The following is a 20,012-nucleotide window of genomic DNA, read 5'->3' as shown; positions in this document are numbered from 1 at the left end:
GGATTTGTCTTCAAAGTCATGCATGCAATGCATCACTTTTGGTTTTGGAGAGTTATTCTCAGATTATAATTACAGGTTTTCGCTGCCAATGGCACAAGATCAAACCTTTACATAATGCAACGCAACAGCATCTGTTCCTGTTCAGAAATGCAATCTCTTTTTATTCCAATAGGGAGCTTAATAAAGGTAGAATTTGTTGTAAATTAGAAAATTGAATTCCCATCAAGATTGATGCGATGCATCGTATATGCGGTGGTTGATGCACTGCCAGTAGAGCTGTAAGGGATATCCACCCGATACTCGACAGCTTGCATAACACTAAAATAAGACTGCTTGACTTTTGGACACTATTTTAATATGAAATGAGTTCAAATCAAGAAATTTAAAACCCTTTCCGTCTTGCCTGCGAGGACATTTTGTACTCAAAAGTTTTCCACCAGCTGCAGTAAGAACAGCTGGCGGCAAAATGATGTGCTTAAGAGTAATAATGAACTTATGAAAAGGCATGGTCTGTGGGAAAAAAAAAGGTTTTATTGTGCTTGTGCAATTGAAAGAATAGACAAGACGTAGAACTCAATCATCAGCATTTCTTTAACAAAATATTGAAACACAGAAACCACCAAATGTGGCCGAACCTAAATGTGGCTCACGTTTCCCCCTTTTGTGTCAAACTAATCCCACAGAGTTAAAAATAAAAACAGAAAAGTGGACAGGAACACTTAGAAACAAGAATGCTTTCACTCGAAGCTCCCGCGTGTTTTAACGTCAACGGACAGAATAAATAATGTGTGGAATAAACAGAAGGACAATGCCTGAAATACAGATGCACCGTTTTTTGGAAATCGCCACCACAGGTGATAAGATTCCCTTACTTTATCAGTCATTTTAAGATACAAATCCGTCTAAAGTGCATCAAAGGACGCAACTTGTGTATTTGTACCCCTCTCAATACAAAATTCCCTTGATTTCAGCCCCAGGAGCTTTAAGGCCCAGAATACCTGAATTTGAAACACTTTAACCAGAAAACGATTTGGAATTCCAAAGAGAGAGAAAAAAAAAAAAAAACAGGTGGAAAAGCTTGCAAATACATCAATGCAACAGTCTCAGTTGGTTAAATCGATTTTTTGCAAGTCATCTTTTTCGATTCAAACACGTTTTTTTTTTAAACAGGCCACGTTGTTATCCCTTTCCACTGACAAACCGCTTCTTGCCGCAAATCTCCAAGCAGAAACATGAGGGAAAAGAGCCCAGCAGGGGGAGATAGACAGGAGGATTGTCTCGCCCGCACCGACTGTTACATTCTGCCGACGTGGTAGCCACAGGCAAGCAGAGCCCTTTCTGATTTTACAGAGAGAAGTGAGAGAACGACTATGTACAGGCCAAGTTTCTCTATTCTCCTTGTTAAGTCTTTACATTATGTACAAAGAATACTCGGAAAACGACGTCCCCCCCCTCAGTTGGCGTGAGCCATGCGCCTCTCCGCACTGAAGGAGTTCAGCATCGTCTGGACGAGCTCCGGGAGGTCGTAGTCGTGCTTCCAGCCCCAGTCCTTCCGTGCGTTGGAGTCGTCGAAGTTCATTGGCCAACTGTCAGCTGGAGAGAAAACAGAAGAGCGTGACATTGAATTTAACTTCTGGTTTGGATTTACGGTGCGCATCGGTTTCTGATTAAACTTCACATTTGTTTGCTATTAGCCTCCATACCTAAAAAGACTATTGAAAGAAGAAAGACTGTCTTCCCCTTATGATTTTATGAGATATAAAACGCACCATCGCTCAGTTTAACGCACCAAAGAGGTTTTGCTGCTACAGACTCACATTGTCTGGTATGACCGGTAGCTTATGGTGGCTAACGTTAGCTTCAAATTGCCATTAACGAATCTGTCCGTTCTCTACACCTTAACGCCTTTAAAAGCAGCCGTGCATGGAAAAGGTGACTTACCGATGGCCTGCCGTACGTTGTCGACGTCATACGTGACCTCCAGCTCGGGCATCTGCTTCTGCAGCTCCTGGGCCAGCTCCTCGGGGGTGAAGCTCATGGCGTTGATGTTGTAGGTCCTCATGGACAGCGTGTCGGCCGGCGCCTCCATCACGTCCAGCGTGGCCCGCAGGCAGTCGTCGATGTACATCATGGGCAGCCGCGTGTCGGGTCGCAGGTTGCACTCAAACTTGCCGCTCTTGATCGCGTCGTGGAAAATCTGGACGGCGTAGTCTGATCGGAGACAAACGCAAGCACGTTACTCACATTATGAAATAAACTATAGAGAAAAAAAAGGGAAAGTATTTGCTGTGGTTGTTCAGACAAGTCAAGTTATGAAGATTAAGATGCAGCTCCTGAAACTACAAGTCGTGACAACTCCCTGGAAAAGTCAGTTGCAGTTGAATCTCTCTCACCTGTCGTGCCGCCCCCGGGCATGGAGTCGGCAGAGATGATTCCTGGGTAGCGGAGACAGCGGAAGTCCAGTCCGTAGCGGTGGTGGTAGTACTGTAGCAGAACAGGAAAGGAATCAATCACTGATAACATGGACAAATATGCAACGGGTTCTTCCAGCAAACCCCTCACATTATATTTAATACTCCACCTGCTGTTTAAATGGAGAAGTGAAAGAAATCTTACCTCTCCCATCAGCTCGGCGTGGACTTTGGAGACCCCGTAGATGGTGCGGGGTCTCTGCACACAGAGATCTGGCGTGGGGTTGCGGGGCGAAGTGGGGCCGAAGGCACCGATGGTGCTCGGGACAAACAGGCGCAAGCCGTGCTCCGCCGCGATGTCCAGGATGTTGTGAAGCCCTGGGGGAACAGACAGAGAGGCGGACGATCAGGCCACCGCGCCTTCGAGTCGGGGGGCAAATAGTTTAATTCAATAAAATCTTTTAGAGGATGAAGTTGGCGAGTGCATTACCGGTGATGTTCACGGAGCGTGCCAGGGCCACATTGGCCTCCCCGACGGCGCTGAGGAGGGCGCTGTAGTGAACCAGCCAAGTGATGCGGTTGTTCACCACTATTTCCCGCAGGTTCTTGTAGTCCAGGATGTCTGAGTAGATGAAGGGGCCTGAAGGTGATAGAGGGGATTTAATAAAGCAGCTGTTATCACCATTAAGATAAGATAAGCCTTTATTAGTCCCACAGTGGGACAATATACAGGGTTATAGCAGTGTAGCGCAAATAACAAAGCAGTGCAAAATACAATAAAAAATACAAAAATAATGCACTTATTAAGCAGAAATATATGCTTCCTGCATTGGTTGTCCTTCCTCTTCCTTCGTAGGAATTCACAATCTCTTAATCTGTTTCCTGCTACATGCACTTCAGTGGAATTGAAGCCATTATGTTTTGGGACAGCCACCATGCGTCATCTATCGATTTGGAGGAATTTATCAACATTTTTTTTCCTTCAGAAAAACACTTCCTCTTGCGCACGCACGAAAGAAAATCAATAGGGTTTATTTGCCAACGCGGTTGTTCCATTATTTGGCAATAAAGCTATGGCACATTTGTAACAAATTAACAACCTTCATTGCCAAATGAAAAGATTTAAAAAAAAAAAGGAGTGTGGCAATATTCATAGATGCAACTTTGTCCACTTTGATGCAATGACATAAAACGACATGTTGTGACATCAAGGTCTTTTTTTTTCTTCTTGAGGTTGAATGCACTTAAATGAAACGTGGCCTGGCTGGGAATTAAAACCGCAACTGTAGATCCTAGCCCAGTATGAGAAGACTCACCGCTGTGGAACACATTGCTCGGGGGCTTCCTGATGTCAGACAGAATGACGCTGTTCTTTCCAAACCTCTTTCTGCGAAGCAGGAAGTCAACGTTATACAACTTTAAAAAAAAATGCATCAGCATACTGTTGCAATGTATTTGGCAATTCATTGTTTGCCAGCTGTAAGCAGATGATGTGCAATTTGCGCAAACAAATGAGAAATCCTCACCTCAACAACTTGGCGAGACCGACCCCGAGCTGTCCCAGGCCGCCTGGATGGAGAGAGACAGAAACACTGGAAGTCATCCCGTTGCACACATCAACAATCCAGCAGCAGCTAATTATCATCACTGCTGGTTTCCATGGAGACTGAAGTAACTTAGAAAGACAGTAGGCCATAAGGAAAAAAGGTCAGAACACTTGACGCCTACACTTTGTTTTTCATAACTTGTTAAGAATCCTGCAGGTCCTGAATCTCCGAACAGCACAAAAAAAACCCTGTTGTGCTCCACAGATCTAATAGACGACCATAAAAAACACAGATGCTGCATACCTGTAATGAGCACCTTGGGGTGGTCCGTCTCCGAGAAGGACACCGAGTGGAAGCTGGCATCAGAGGTCACCTGCCGAGGGGAGAAGCTGATGTTGCGCACGGCCACGGTTAGGGGCTGGCAGCTGCACCCCGGGGTGCTGAGCAGGGCCTGCTTGGCCACCTTGCTGAGGGTTCTGATGACAGGCATGCTGGTACCTGGTAGGGAAAAATAAAGGATGTTCACGCTTGAGGGTGAAATCTGTCAAATTCCACATGCATGAGTGAAATCCTGTCTGGATTATGTCTTTGCTTCCCTACAGATTTACACAGACATACATATACATTTTTAAAACCAGAAGGGATGACGTTTCTGAGTCAAGAGATGTGGGCTCGTCTCCAGACCTCAGGCGCCAACGGACAGACAGTCAAGAGGACTGGACGACCAAAGTGGCGCAGAGGGAGGAGATTTACTTTGACTTACTTCACTGCTCTATTTTAAACGCATCTGCGGCAAAACGGCGACAAAAATGTACAGAAAAAAAAAAAAAAGGCGAGATGCGAGAAAACGTGCCAGCAGAGAAGACACGTAGGCTGCACTTAGACGCAAATGATAGGCTGGGGCTTCCAACGCGCACACACACGCACACGCCACACACACACAGCCGAATAACTTTTTTTTATTTATTTTTATAAAAACGCGTGCGGGACGGACACCATCACGATTAAACTCTTTTTCAATGAACACGTGACTACAGAAAAGATGGGAAACCGAGTCAGCGCATTGAAAGCGCCGCACAGAGGTGCAGCCTGCTATCATTTAAAGCATTTAAAGTCTAACAAAAGAGGTTTAATCCGAGGTTAAGATGACCTGCTCCCTTTGTTCATCACTGAAACGCCTCGACTTTTGTCATTTTGTAATTCATCCTTTCAGATGTGTGCGCTTACCGTGAGAGTCGCGAGCGTCCAAAAAAAAAAGGAAAGAAGAGGGTAACTTGAGAGCATTTATACAACCCTGCCTTCACCGAGAACCAATCAGGGACAGAGGGCGTACAGTGGCAAGAACGACAACAGTGCCAAGAACTGGCTCGGAAATCGCTGCTGGGACAGGAATTTGGAGATGGTTTTGGGGAACTTCAAGGACACCTTGTGTCTCGGATTTGGAGACCATACTGTAAATGCAAGACTCTTCTTATTATACACTTATATGAAGAGTTGCATAACATGATCTGATTTTACAGAGTAAGTATTAACAATAATTACAAAATGTCATTAAATGCTATTTTGCGCGCAAAAAAGAAGAAGAAAAGAAAACACCCTGCGCCCTTTTTCCATCTCGTACGTGGCTCTGACACGTTGCCCCATCGCAGCTGGTGTCAACACACGTCATTTTGGGGGGGGGGGTGTCTGGTTCTTGAATCGTCTAAGAAGGGGGTCTAGACAGTTCCTCAAAAGAGAGGGGTTGCCGATCTCCATTTAGTGTGGCTTTTCTTCCGCGTCACGGTGCCGATGAGCAAGCCTGGGGGAGCTGCTGGACGATTTTAATGAGTGACATCAACCAACATATATATATAATTTTAATATAACCTATATAACTTTAAATTGGGGAGGGGATGTGGATCTATGAGGCGCAGTCAGACACCCAGACGACTGGACCAGACCAGTGCGCTTGGAGACTCCTGGCGCGCTGCCAGAGCTCAATATGTCACTGTTAGACTCGCAACCTGCTGCCTACGATATAATGAAGAAGGGGTCTTCGCTTTGCCCCCCTAAAAAATCACATTAGACTGATATAAAAGAAGCTGATTAATAGAGGCAGCACGTGGTCGCGGCAGACAAAGCGAAACCGGATTTCACACATTAAATCAGGTTGAAACTGTTTGAAATATGGTCTCTAAATGTGAGCGGGCTCATACAGGAAGCGCGTTACTCACCGGTCGATGTGCAGGACTGAGACGCACAGGCTGTCTGGTTCGGGTTCTGGGTGGATGAGATGTAGTTTTCCGCCTTTTTCGGGGGTCTACAGCGTTCTCTGACGCGATGCCTGTGTTATCTCCGGACAGTGTTGCATCAGCTTCGCCTTCAAAGTATATATCAGCGACCATCTGGTTCCAGGGGAAGCCGGCTCTGCCTCGGATTGGCGGAGCCTCGGAGGTGCGGTCCTCCCTCACATCACAGACCACGCCCCCCCAAGTGAGTCAACGTCACGGCAGTCTTCAGCCCGGCTTGTTGCCGGTCAAATCTGCAGCCACGAGTCGGCTACGCTGCGCTTTTACGCGTCGTCTCCAAAACCCCGGTTCACTTGGTGGAGGCTAATCAGTGATGGAACTTAATGGATGTAAACATGTTGGAGTGGATGCTTACTCTATATTTTTATGTTATATTATATTTGGATTCAGCTTCCAATTAGTTTTTTTTTTATTAAAAATTTAAATATATTGCTTTTTCAGACCCAAACTATGTTTAGTTTACGACTAATCGAACATTTTGGTCAATTAGTCAATTAGTAATTCTCTCACACTGAAGGCCCAATTCCCAAGCGACTTGTGAACACATCTCTGGCAAACACAAGATTTAAAGTGGTGCTTTTGTTAATCGATTAGTCGACAAAATCACTGGAGTGTTAGTCAACTAAGAATGTGTTCGGTTGAGGAAACCAGCAAATATTCACATCAAGCTGAATGAATAGAAAAGTAACTACGACTATTAAACCTAATGCAGATTGATTTACTGTGGATTGAACCAATGGATTGACAAATATTACACTCCACAGTACAGGCTATATAGTTTAACGTCTATATTTGCTTAAAACGTGAGTAAAACTACGTTTACCGATAGGGTGTGTTGATAAAAACGATAGATGAAAGCCCCAATAATAGGAATTTGATTTTTCCAAGCTCAAGAGCGAGCAAGCAGACAAGTTTAAACTACAGGATCTGAGTTCTTCTTTCACCACTGACAGCAGAAAAGTAACAACGATGCAAAATACTAGACTACTTCAAACGCACATGAAGCAAAAACTAATCTGATGTATCCTTGTTGATGTAAATGATCAGATTATATTGTTTGTTAAGGGACGCCGAATCACTGTGGCCGCGCTGCAGGATTTGTAATCTCACAGGGAGAACGGGAGGGCCTCCTTGATTTGATCAGAATCCCTTCATGTTTATCAAGTGAAAGGTGTGTTGTGTCCGCACACTCTTGTTTGACTTTGAGGTTTGTTTGCAGTAGATAGAGGAGGCTCAAGAGGGTGGTCAGTGGGTGGGCTTAATGTCGGTGCTGGCATGCGAGTGGTGGATGGGGTACACACCCCCGCGCTCGTCATTCCATGGAGCAAAACAAAACAAGTTCAACTGAAAAATAACTTCAAGGAAACGTTTAGATTTGGATCCACTTCCTAAAATCTGACATTAAGTCGTCCACTCTTCACTCCCATGAGAGGAAAATAACACCTGCTGACTGGGATGTGACAGTGTTTCTAAGTGTTGGGTGTCACGTTGAAGCAAGGTCTAACCAGAGGGCAGCAAAGACTAAAAAACAATTACCACGTGACACTTACGTGAGTCTCCACACTGTTATCAAGAGGATGTCGAGGCGTTCAGCCATGAAATCAGAGTACTGACTGATCCAAGGCCACGATCGGGAGAAGACTGACGGCTGATCACACTGACCGCCGTCACACGGCCCCGTGAATCACCTGATCCCGGCTATTTATTCCCCCCCTCGTCTCATCAGATGATCGTTTCGTCACAGCGATGGCTTCGTGAGGTGGCTGGGTTTCTGCTTACTAATACTCCTCCATGTCATAACTGAATGTAACCTGCTATAAGTGGAAACTGTAATGGCAGTTGACAACAGTAATAATGTTAGAGGTGCTGGATTATTTACACAATATTATCATGTATTACTGACATGATATCAACATTTCTTTGAACAACTTTGACATATTTATCACCTTATAGAGTTTGAATGTTAATTCGGCATATCTGGCTTTCTAGCTGCCAAACTCTCCCCTATGTTCATCCATTAGTCACTACTTCAAACTGGGGTTGATGAGAATTAAAACAAGTTTAGTACTGTAACACTAATGCATTAGCAAAGTTCATCAAATAATGAATATATAGTCGATTAAATTAACTGGAAATTACGCAAATCTTGCTGTGAGAATAAAAAAAATGATTAAATAACTTAAATCCAACATATTTGGTGCTATATAGTTTTTAATGACTTGAAAACTTTGAAAAAACAATAAACCTTTGAATAAGATAATTTTACAGAAACAGCGATAAAAGGACTGAAATATTTATGATTTTGCAGTAAGGCATTGAACAAACACAGTAGAGTTATGTTGACATTGACAAAGCAACGGTCATTTTAAGGATAACATTATGCATAATGCAAGCATAGGAAATTTGCACAATTGTAAATAACAGCATTACCTTGATTTAATGCATTGTTCCATTCATGCACGCTAGCGGTCGCTTGATTCTGGCAAAAGTAAAACATCTATATAGTGCAGCTATAAAGAACTTTTTCCTTATATAAAGCGGTTGAATGTAGTGGCTGGAATCAGTTCAGTTTAGTGTGATCATAACAATATTCTCGAAGCAAAACAGATTAAATGCATGAAGGTGACGTGGACACAAGCAAAGAAAATGCAATTTCTTACTGGCAAAACACACACTTGGCCAAGGATTACCACTGTGGATTTGAATGAACCACATAGTTGTTATGTAGTTTGTAGTTAAAGTGCAGCATAAAGCTTTCTTAAACGTATGATGATAATGGAGGCTCCCTTCCCACATGCAGCACTGAGAGATGATGTCACTCTGCCAACTTTTAAACACGTTTAGCTGCTTCTTTTAATGAGTCAAAGATGTCATCGACCCGACGTGAATGTCACATTTAATATTATGTCCTTGTCTAATATGGTGACAGCTGGTAAGTACTGGCAAAAAAAAAAAAAAAAAAAATATATATATATATATATATATGCTACACAAATTATAATTATATCTTTCTGATACTGTATACGCCTTTCACACAAAGTGCATTAGTTCTGGATCTGAAACTACAAAACAGCAGACGTGCATTTTGTTGAATAACATACTGGAGCACAATTATATAGCTGTAATCACACAAAAAATATGAAATGGTCTATAAATAATATCTCACGTTAATGTAATATTTTCAAGCAGACAAGCCTCCATGTGATCAAGTCTTCAATCATGTGACCAACATGGCCAATATTACTGTGGCAACAAGACCCTCTTTTTTTTTCCGGATCATACACGCAAACATATTTGACTACGTTAGTATTATGCTAAATTAATTGTGAAAAAAACAAACATTTTATACGTTTGTGTTAAATATGTGTTCCTTACTGGAATGTCAAGTAATGATCAGATAAACATATATGATATTTTGCTCAAATCCTTATTAAAAAGCCTCCGGTATCATTGCAGAGTACAGGTGATGACCCTACCTACGCTTGTTATGGCATCTGATCGTGCAGCAAAGTCACACGCTGTCTTACGTCACCTTATATGTTGCCATAGTTACTCTGCAGTGCGTATGCATTCAGCAGGATGTTGGGTGAGAACGTGTACTCTGTAGTAGATTCCCTCCCGAACAAGATCAATGCCCCAAAACACGCTCACACGTATTAAAAGGCCGCTGGGCGAAACAGGAGTCGCTCACTGAAAGTTTGCATCTGTTGGATGACATGAACAATTATTTTAATTATCATTTAATCTGACAATTATTTTTTTAATCGTTCTGTTTACTCATTCAAATGTCTAATTGTTTTGTTCCACCAACAGTCTCAAAACATAAAGATATTAAACTTACAGTGATGCATGACTAAAAAAAAGAAGAAAAAAAGCAGCAAATTCTTACATTATATAAAATGACACCAGCCAATGTTTGGCATATTTGCTTGAAAAGACAACTGGAATTATTAACGAAACATCTGACAATTATCTTTTTGGACAAATTAATTGTCCAATTATTTCAGCTCTGGGACATTTTTTACTCTTTCCCTTTCACACCTGCTTACTTCAAATGACACACATTGTAAAGTTATCTAAAAAAAAAAAAATCAGTTTTTATGACTGTAAGGTGTCACTCCCTTAGCCTGCATGAATGCAAAATCAAAGATGGTTGATTTTGAAGTGAATCTGGGTTTTCATTTCATAATTCATCTGTGAGCAAAGCCTAAAACCGGGACATTGATCCATTTTTCATTTATTTACACATTTCTTTTTACCTCTTTACATCTGGCTTCCTCTGTCTCTCTCTCTGTCTCTCTGTCTCTCTCTCTCTATGGCGTCTGCAGCAGAGGATCTTCGGTTTCCAGCTGGGCCAGCTGCCTGCGCAGGCTGTTGACTTTGTTCTGAAGCTCCTTGTTGTATTCAATTATATGTACCATTTCGTCGTAGGCCTCGTCCAAACACTTGGAGGAACGGTTCCAACGAAGGAACACTCCTGCAACAGAAGTGATGGTAGATCCATGTGAGCACAAACGTATTATAAGGAAGTGGTATCTCATTCCTTTTAAGCTAACAAGTCGAGTCTAGTCACTCTGCTTTGATCCAAACGCTAAAATGATCCCAATCCCAACATGCTGCTTGGAGCAGTTATACCATCTATCGTGTTCACTGTCATAGTTTATCATGTTGGAACTGAAAGTAATACACACACATAAAACGGCTTGATGCAAATAATGTTGAAAAGCTGAACACCGACTGTGTGAGCCGACTTCCTCTCTCACACTCCTCTGTTGTGTGTGGGTGGGGAACTTTGGTAGATAACGTTGTGGGACTGATAGACTGGAAACACAAGTATGACCTCAGAGAGTTTGGCAATGACCTGAGCCTTTTCAAATCGAGTCATACGTTTCCCCCCCTTGCCTTCTCACTCCCTGTTTGTAAAGCACTTTGAGCTGCATTTTATATGATGAAAGGTGCTATATAAATAAGGAGTATTATTATTTTAAAAGCATGTACATAACAGGGATTCATGTGCATCCATATGGCTAAAATGTCCCTTAAGCGGCTCATTATTGAGATACATTTTCTGTCATGATTTTACTCATTTATATTAAGGTAGATAACTTTTTGTTAAACTATAAACAAACAGGAAAGTTCCTTTAACTTTCTTGAATAAACCCATAAATAACAGTTGTGCCTTTTAATTTGAAATGGAGGATTGCAGTGTTCATTTATTGTTTGATTCCTGGTTAGCAGGAGACGAATACAGACATTATAAAATATTGGCTGGGGAATGGGGGATAAAGTTTGAGTCTATGAATCAGACATTACTGACATGATTTCAGCATCTTTGTTCCTGAATTACAAGGTATATATATATTAGGTAATATACAGGAGCAGTGTGGAGCGAGCCCAACGCGGAAAAAACTGCTCTGGAAAACTCTTCTCGCAAACTTCGGTCCAAATTTAAACTACCCACACAAAACCGTACATTGAAGCACAGCTTATGTGCCCTCAGAAATAGTATGTAATTGGTGTTCTATAAAGCTAGGATCCAAACCATCAGCTCCTGCTGGACCTTCCATGGTGTCTTTGAAGTTTGCCCAGGAGTTAGCGTCATTCTCTATGAAAGGCTTGCGTAAGCAGGATGTCTGTAGCATTTCACGTGCTTCAGTAGTTTTCATAGTTCGTACAGAATGAGGGCGTGACTCTGAGGCTTATGGCAGGAAGTGGGCCCCTGGAACAGGTTTGCTCGAACCTAATAACCCCTCATCTGTCTATACCCCCTCCCCCGACTTCTCTTTATGAACGGCGTTTGCTTTGAACTGATTCGAGATTCAGCAATTTCACGCATTGATGCCGCTGGGACTCTTTTTGGGAGTTAACGTCACTGAACCCACAATTATGGAAATCAACTCAATTCCTTCTCTTTTAAACATTTTCCAAGCAAAAAAAATAAATAATATATATATATATATATATATATATATTCCTCAATTAAGTTTTTGATGGAAAAATAAAGTTTTCTGTATTTAATGAATGTCATTTAAACATTTAAAAATGCGATTTCATATCCTAGAATTCATGAAATGTTGGCAAATGTATTCAGGGTTATCATGTTATCATAATTCAGACATCAAATTAAGTTTAAATAAAAAGGCTTCTGATTCTATTTAATGAATTGATTCATGCACTACCTGTAACATGAGTCATCAATTATTGTAATTTATATTTTGTGGCGCAAAATAAGCCTACAAATGAGCCATATGAGATACAGACAAGGAGAAAAACATGCCGCGGGACTAAGATTAGCATGCATATGACTAGTAGTAAACCGTCTCTGCCCCCGCGTCACTGGGCTCAGGTGTCAGAGAGGACACCTTCTGTGCAACCTAAAATTAGACAAATAAGCAAGCCAGACACGTCATCGAGATGCCTGCGATTTAATTTAACCAATGACAAAAATGTAAATGTGTGCTGGCGGCCATATTAGGAGGTAAAAGTCATAGGAGCTAAATGGTCACATTAAGACGTTGACCTCATGGAACAGGGTTCATAAGGCAGGGTGAACGTTCAATGCCGAGGTCAGGAAATGCTAAAAGTCTACAGAGTATTTCAAACCAAACACCAAATCATATCATTCCTATCCTCAACATTTTGTTATAGCTTTGTACTGTGAATAAAATGGCTTAATTGTAGATAAATGTTTGTTATTTACTGAATGTTAATGTTCACAGTTGGAGGTATCTTCTGTGGTTACACAGTCATGTTATGTCAAAAGGTCATGTAATTGGATGAGGGGATAAGGATGACCTGCTGTGTTGATCATCGTGTGCGGTTGCTTGTGACCAATTTCCCTTTAACATAAAATGTATTTACACCTGCATTAGTGTATGTTATTTTGTACAAAGGGACAAAAGCAAATAGGAACCATATAATATATGTTGCAGTATTAAAGGTGCAATATACAGTATATAGCTGTGCAAATGGTGAAATCAATGGCGCCCCCTTGTGGTGGAATTACAGACTGTGTGTTGGACCAAAAATGGAATAAAGCACAATTTATGGCAACACAATTATATTGAATGTTGAGACAGACCGTTGTTTATTGTGGGGTATTAAAAATGTAATGACGTCTTTCCCATACACAGAACTGTCATCTACTATATCTCACTCACTTGTGTGTTGGTTTCTTACCTTCCCACAGCAGCAGACTCTGAGGGGCCACAGAGGGCCAGATCACAAGACTGTTGGCCTCGTAGAGGGGGTTGGTGAGGCGCTCCAGTTCTTGGGGCCGGTTCACCCATGACCAAAGGGACACGGTCTTCTCAGACAGAGACAGTTTGACTCTATGAAGAAGATGAGTGGGTGTTAAGGTCAATCAATAAGAACAGCGGTTGCCTATTAATAACATGTACGATGACAGGTCCCAGGATGAACAAGGAAAATCTCCTCCTTTTACATTGGGAAAGTCACCTAATCCATCTTAATGTTATTAATGCTTCTTAGTGGTCAGCAATGCATCTTTACATCAATGTCATGAATGGGACAAACCACACTTACAGCCTGCATAGTGTATAAACTTCTATAAAGTTTACTGTTTTATGTGGATATTTAATCTGATTGCATTAGATAATAAAATATTATTATTGGTGTGCATGGCAGTGTGCATTACAGACCAATCCCAAACAAAACCAATGAGCATATGGCTGACATAAGCTGGCAGATCAACCTCAAGAGACTCACCTCTCAGCCGTAGTGTTGCCCAGGAAGGTGCCAAACTGAGAAGCATAGGCGTGTTCAAAGACCAGCACCAAGAAGCTCTCGCTGAATTCAAAGGAGCATGGAAACTGGCGAAGGATCTGCCACACACAGTCCAAGAAGAGAAGGAAGACGGGCGCCTCTTGACGAGGCTTACTGTTGGAGTAGGCTGACTGGGCGCAGCGCTGGTGGAACGGATGACCCGCCTGAGACAGACGACCATAGAGGTGAAAGGGGGTCATCGCAGTAAAAACAAATGCATTTCTAAAATGAGATATGCTTTAGAATTATCAGTATTTCATCTTTTCACAAAAGGTGAAACGGATTAAGGCTGCGCGCCAAAGGTCAGATAAGCTTACCTGAAGCCATTCTCGCTCCACCAGGCCTTGGAACCCCCTGATGGTCCTGCAGGCCGGATCAAGGATGATCTGGGCCAAGGAGGTCACCTGCAGGGTGGAGTCTGCCCCCTCTGTGCCATGAACCAGCACTGATGCTCCCTCCCTGAGACAAACACATGATGACACTTTGTCATTGTCACCTGCTACGCTACTGTACACAAAAAAAGCAACTCTGATTCAATACAGCAAATCAAAACATTGTTCCCTGACCTGTCGATACACTGGGCAGCCAAGCAGGCAGTGGTGAGGATCTCCTTAACATGACTCTGCCAGTTGGAAGCCTCCAGCTTGCTTAACCAGCGGTCCATGCTGTTTGACTGGTCGTTACACGCCTCTACCAGCTTTATCATGCTCTCTTGGAGGATGTTAGACCTGCAAATTACAGAGTTGTTTGAGGAAACGTCTGATTATTTCATAGTTTAAATGTCAGTCATAGGGATGTTGAGAAACAAAGTTTAGCTGACACAAAGTAGCTGTATCACAAGACAACACCTTGTAGAACTCAACACAAAGAGTAGTTATTGCTTCAGAGTTATTGACCACTCACCTTTCTATTGCCTTGTGAATCCTCCTCCATTGGGGGTAGTTAGCCTCAGACTCGAATCCTCCTCCTCGAGCTTTGGCCTGCTGGGCGACATTGATGGTGCGCGTGTCGATGATGTAGCCCCGTTTGCCTGGCCGCAGGGTGGCATTGATGAGCTTCTCGTCTTCCTTGCATCGTCGCCCGTTGGTGCCCGTCAGAGGCTGCCCTGATCGCATCATCACCTGAAAGTGGAAGTGACAGACACTTAAATCCACAAATAATATTTTGCAGCAGAATCCCGGGAACTCCATTTCCGCGGTGCTCACCATGCCGTTCTTCTTGTGGTAGTAGCTGAGAACTGGAAACCGGCCGCTGTGACGGAAGGTAGCTACTTTCCTCAGTGTGTCGTCATCAACATCTTTGGGCACTGCCACTAGAGGGGGGTATGATGGACACACATTGAAGTCCTTGTTGACCTCACTCAGTCTCCACTCATCTGTCTGATAAAAGGAATGATAACAGGTTCAAAGAATGGTGTACAACATGAACAACAGAGGGCCGAGAACATTTTTTTAAAATCACTAATCTTGTCCATACCATGGACTCCAAATCTTTAAAGGCATCTTCTGGGAGAAATGAATTCCAGCCATCCTCTATGACTTCAAACATGGGCCGGTAGAAGAAAGGGTACATCAGGGAGAGAGAATCAAGCGTGGAAAGAGCCTAGAGAGGAAAGAAGAATATGTATTAGTTGAGTTTAAGCTGGCATTAAAAATAGGACAATCTTTTCAGTAAAAGTAAACATTTTGCACAGTTTTTACTTCAATAGAGCTGGCAATGTTGAGACACTCCTCCATGCCAGGGATGTCGAGCTGGATCACCCTCAGGTCTTTGCATTTGACTATGATGCTTCCCAGAGAGCCCACAAATCTGAAAGGGAAGGCGAAGATTTTACTTAATAAGCGAGCTTTAAAATAAATGAAAAGAAAAATGACAGGATGGCCCTTTGGCACTGACTGTGTCTTTTTCTGTGTGGAAATAGCATGTTATCCTCATGTTGGGTTTGCTCCTTTCATTCTGAATTTCCCCATTTCCCCAAAAGTCATACATGTTAGCTCCTGCCTGCATTTGCCCAAGGCAGAAATCTCTGAGCTTGGTAGCTCGTAGCTGCTCCCAAATGTGACAGATTCAGAATCAGCTTCATTTGGCCAAGTAAGCATGCACATAGAAGGAATCTAACTCTGTTTCTTTGCATCTCACTTTGTACTACACAAACTAAATCCTGAGTCAGCAAGAAAGTCTGCAGTGACAGCCCACAGTCAGACTCACACTTCCTGTCGCAACAGTTTCACATCCTCTCTGTATAAGAGGGCATTACAGAAGTAGGTGGTGAAATGCTGAGATCTGGTACAAGAAATTATATAAGATGCATTGAAGCGAGTTGTAAGCACAGTTACACCCAACTGTACTTTCACTGTTTCCTTCCTCAAAAAATTTTTAGCAACTTTGTGGCCTGCTTATCATCCTTTATTTTCATAATGGGTTTGTATAAAGACGTCACACAATCCCCAAAGAACATTCCAAAACGTGTCCTTTTAACATGGCTAATTAAACTTCAATGTGATAGTGACATTGCCTGGAAAATATAATTTAGGAGAGAAGTTGTAAAATCCACACAGCAGTTATTAATAAGCTCGTCACCTTTTCTCTATGGAGTCGATGTTTGAGTGAAGCAGCCACAGCTCCTCGGTGTTGTCCTGTCTGGAGGAGAGAATCAGGTGATGGCCGGTCAAACACAGGGTCCCCTCCACGGTGGGCAAGAAAGGCCGATGGAGGACAACCCCATCCACCCTCGGTGTCTTTATCAACTCTGCAAACTCCATCTGACCTGAATGAAATACAGCTGTCAGCCCAGAGATACACGGAGGGAGGGAAGAAAGGATACGGGTTGTTTGTTTTTAAACCATATGGACAATTAACGTTAGCTATGGATCAGCTAACGTAAACAGCCGCTAAAAAAGACTAACTCAAGTCCGACTGTGCCGCTTTTAAATGATGACACTGTGCAAGCCGAAGCTAATTAACAGTAAAGTAATGAACGCTGCGACAATGTGTCAGCTAACACTAGCATAAGTTAGCTTGATTCGGGAACGAAGTGGCTAACGTTAGCTAGCTCCCTAACCGTGACAGGATATGAATCGTCCGTCGTTTTTATATTTACGTCAAAATGGGAACACCACGCTCTTAAGTTTACGAAACAAAAATAATTTTTTTTTCATTCACGTCAAATTGATATGTCGTAGATTACCTGACTATCTTTTCGTTCTATTTGTTGTTGGGCGAGACTGGTACGTTCACATAAACAAGCCGACTGGAAACAAGTGACGTCGGTGATTTGGCCCAGGTCACTTTGCGTAAAGCACATTCCCCAAAAAAGGGAAACCATGCTTTCAGATCTTAAACATTAACGTTACATTTAAAGTGAGTTTATGACGTCAACACTGGGCTCGATGAGACAACACATTTAGGATGACTGTATGGTTTATCTCATTAATCCAGGTAGTATCTAAGAAGTCAAGTCAAAAACGATATTATCCACTAGTTACGCGAATGAGTTGAAGACTTTTCATCTGTCACGTGACAGTTTTGTAATTTTTGTACAAAATATAGGTTATCAAATGTAATTAAAACTAGCCAAAATATGTCCTCCATGGCACTGTCACATTTGCACATTCGCGTTGTGCAGGCTTTGGAGGCTGCTTTTATTTTATTTTTTTAGGTTAGTCCACGTATCACATATTCATCACCTGCTGCATGAAATAGGCTTCTCACCATTATCAAAAACTAACACTAGGTGGTGACATTGAAGTACTTTTTGAGAGACTGTGTGGCCCCATGCAGTTACACCTTGATTTACTGTAATGAAGACGCCTGAAAATCTGCTTGATCATGAGGAATTAATTGTTATAAAGGAAAGAGTGTGTTGTTTTGATAAGAAACCAGAGAATTTAAGGGGAGTAAAGCATCTGAAAGGAGACTTCAGAAAGAGACCCATCTCTTCTTAGATAGATGGGGAAAAGGCAATTACAGTAAAATTTAAAAAAGTGAATCTAATATTAAGATCTCCAATAAAATAAGTTGAATCAAACATTTCCAATGCAAAAATGTTCCCATTGTTCCAAGCAGACAGGGCCAGGTTGGTGCAGTAGGCTAGGGGTTGAGGGGGTTAACGTCAGTAATCCTTCTGAGGATGTGTACTATGATAGAGTCGGCACTTTGGTCAAGCAGAGGGAAAGGTTACTTGAAAGATGGAGCCCCAGTTCCTCCAAACGGCCCCAGAGAAAAGAGCAGCACAGAATCCAAGATCTGAGGTCTAACACAGTGAGCAGTGACTCACCAGACGGGACCAAAGTTCAGTATCCTGACACACAGGGAAGAGGGGACCTGCAGGTTAAGAATGACTATTTATTTGACAGGGACGGTGTATTTTCTCAGAGTTAGCTAATTTACATCTGCAGTCCCTTGGCAGGTAAATGAGAATAACATACAAGGTGGTATAAAAACATGTGTGATGGGTACATGATGGGGCTCATTTTAGCCATGATTTCATCTTGAATTTAAAATCAGCAACGCTGCAGAACTCTCTCGTCTGAGCTCCAAAAAGTTTGTTGCTCTAATGGAGACGACTGATCCTCCAAACTCAGCTGTTTTGCACCTCTGTCGAGTTCAGTGATATGAACTCTTTGAATGGGGGGAGGAGGAGGCAGATCAGAGCTATAGTGAATCATGTAGGATCCCAACAGCTGAACGATGTCCTTCATCACTATTGCCCAGCTCAAAACAAACAGCACTTTCCTGCATTATAGAAACTAATTTCTGGATTAATCAAAGCTATTCACACTGATAGAAGAGAGGTAATAAAAAATAATACCGGTCTAGATTTGAAGATCATAAGAGCAGCTGGGAGTTTATGCGTTAAAGGAAAAAGCTGTTGCCTGAGGATCTTGAATGTTTAAAGGGATAACACTCGACGTAGCGCTCTCTGCACACTGTGCCCCGGAGGAATACGAATATAAATAAACACGTCAAACACAACACTACATGTTCCATTGAAAGTACGTTGGATGCAACTGTCAAACTGTGATCTGGTTGCTATCATTTAGTCTCAAAATGCTGAATGCTCGAGACATTTTCCCCACGAGCTCTGAGCTTCTTGGAACATCATCCGGCAGCTTTTAGGGATAGACAGCTTGTGCCCACACACCCTTTGTACAAGCTCATCATTCAATTTCTTATAAAAACAATGTCTCATCCACCCTTCTGTTCTGAATGGCTTGGTGTTTGTTCTGCTACGTGGTGTTATTTTGGGCACGTCCAGTGAATCAGAGCAGTCTGTCACGGGCCGGATAATGATGACTTACACGTGCGTGCACAGTCTAATACCAGCGTTAGTTGTGTTAACTCTGCCTGAAAGTTTGGAAATTCTTATCAAATGAATAAGACAAACAAATGTATTAATCACAGTTTAATTAATTTAATTGTCATGCTTTTCTTTTGGGTTCATATACAGACAATACAGAATGAGGCTGTATTGTCTGTTACTGGTTGTATTTATACGTTTATGTCACGTGAAAGAGTTTTACATTGAGACATTTACAGCTACAGTAATTATCGAAAAATATTCATCGCCAATTACTTTTTTTGCATTATTTAGTTTGTGTACATGCCACAAATGTGCCGCTGTAAATATTTCATGTTTTGAGGGCTTGTTTTCTTTCCTTTTTTTCTGAGAACTCTGTTTTATATGCAGAAGAAATCTGAGATCATTTAATGGAACAGAATAAAGTGTGATTTGTTGCCTTAGATTTGCACAAATACAGATTTGTGCATTCAAATTAAGAAACAGATTGAATGCATGACCTCTATAACTGGCCACAAAACCTTGCGAAATGTAATATGTTCATTTTTGTTGGATATTTATCGTTAGAATGTCTTGAACTATATTGAAAAGGGCATTATGGGGGGTAAATGATGACTTTGATGCTTGTCATCATTCGGATAAAATCATATTTTCTCAGTTTCATGCCTCTACAGTTTTGGTT

At 42.0% G+C, this 20,012-nt stretch overlaps 2 protein-coding genes across 4 annotated transcripts; both read right to left on the bottom strand.

Annotated features, from left to right (window-relative positions):
• Positions 1-511: 511 nt before the first annotated feature.
• Positions 512-6,327, bottom strand: tdh (L-threonine dehydrogenase). 2 transcript variants are annotated; one of them, XM_084030805.1, is made up of 9 exons: positions 6,172-6,327; positions 4,262-4,456; positions 3,938-3,980; positions 3,728-3,798; positions 2,902-3,051; positions 2,617-2,789; positions 2,394-2,484; positions 1,942-2,211; positions 512-1,593 (listed from the first exon to the last, which is right to left on the bottom strand). In XM_084030805.1, exons 2-9 carry the CDS (start codon positions 4,446-4,448, stop codon positions 1,454-1,456), a joined length of 1,125 nt encoding a protein of 374 aa, XP_083886931.1. In that variant the 5' UTR covers positions 4,449-4,456; positions 6,172-6,327; the 3' UTR covers positions 512-1,453. The 2 variants fall into 2 exon arrangements, with proteins under 2 accessions (XP_083886931.1, XP_083886932.1); XM_084030806.1 differs by lacking the exon at positions 6,172-6,327 and adding an exon at positions 5,186-5,244.
• Positions 6,328-8,439: 2,112 nt separating this feature from the next.
• On the bottom strand, positions 8,440-17,282 carry mtmr9 (myotubularin related protein 9). Of its 2 annotated transcripts, XR_014598582.1 has the most exons (12): positions 17,219-17,282; positions 16,612-16,798; positions 15,732-15,840; positions 15,508-15,633; positions 15,237-15,410; positions 14,935-15,152; positions 14,598-14,759; positions 14,349-14,490; positions 13,975-14,195; positions 13,426-13,577; positions 10,506-10,723; positions 8,440-9,950 (listed from the first exon to the last, which is right to left on the bottom strand). XR_014598582.1 is itself a non-coding variant. In XM_084031141.1 (11 exons), the coding sequence occupies exons 2-11, from the start codon at positions 16,791-16,793 to the stop codon at positions 10,560-10,562; spliced, it is 1,650 nt and encodes a 549-aa protein (XP_083887267.1). In that variant the 5' UTR covers positions 16,794-16,798; positions 17,219-17,282; the 3' UTR covers positions 8,440-10,559. The 2 variants fall into 2 exon arrangements, 1 of the variants encoding a protein (XP_083887267.1); XM_084031141.1 differs by having other exon boundaries at positions 8,440-10,723.
• Between the last annotated feature and the right edge of the window lie 2,730 nt (positions 17,283-20,012).

Source organism: Eutrigla gurnardus, assembly GCF_963514095.1.
Source record: "Eutrigla gurnardus genome assembly, chromosome: 16".
NCBI lineage: Eukaryota > Metazoa > Chordata > Actinopteri > Perciformes > Triglidae > Eutrigla > Eutrigla gurnardus.
The sequence above is the reverse complement of the archived record's forward strand: the minus strand, read 5'-3'. Positions and strand labels throughout refer to the sequence as shown.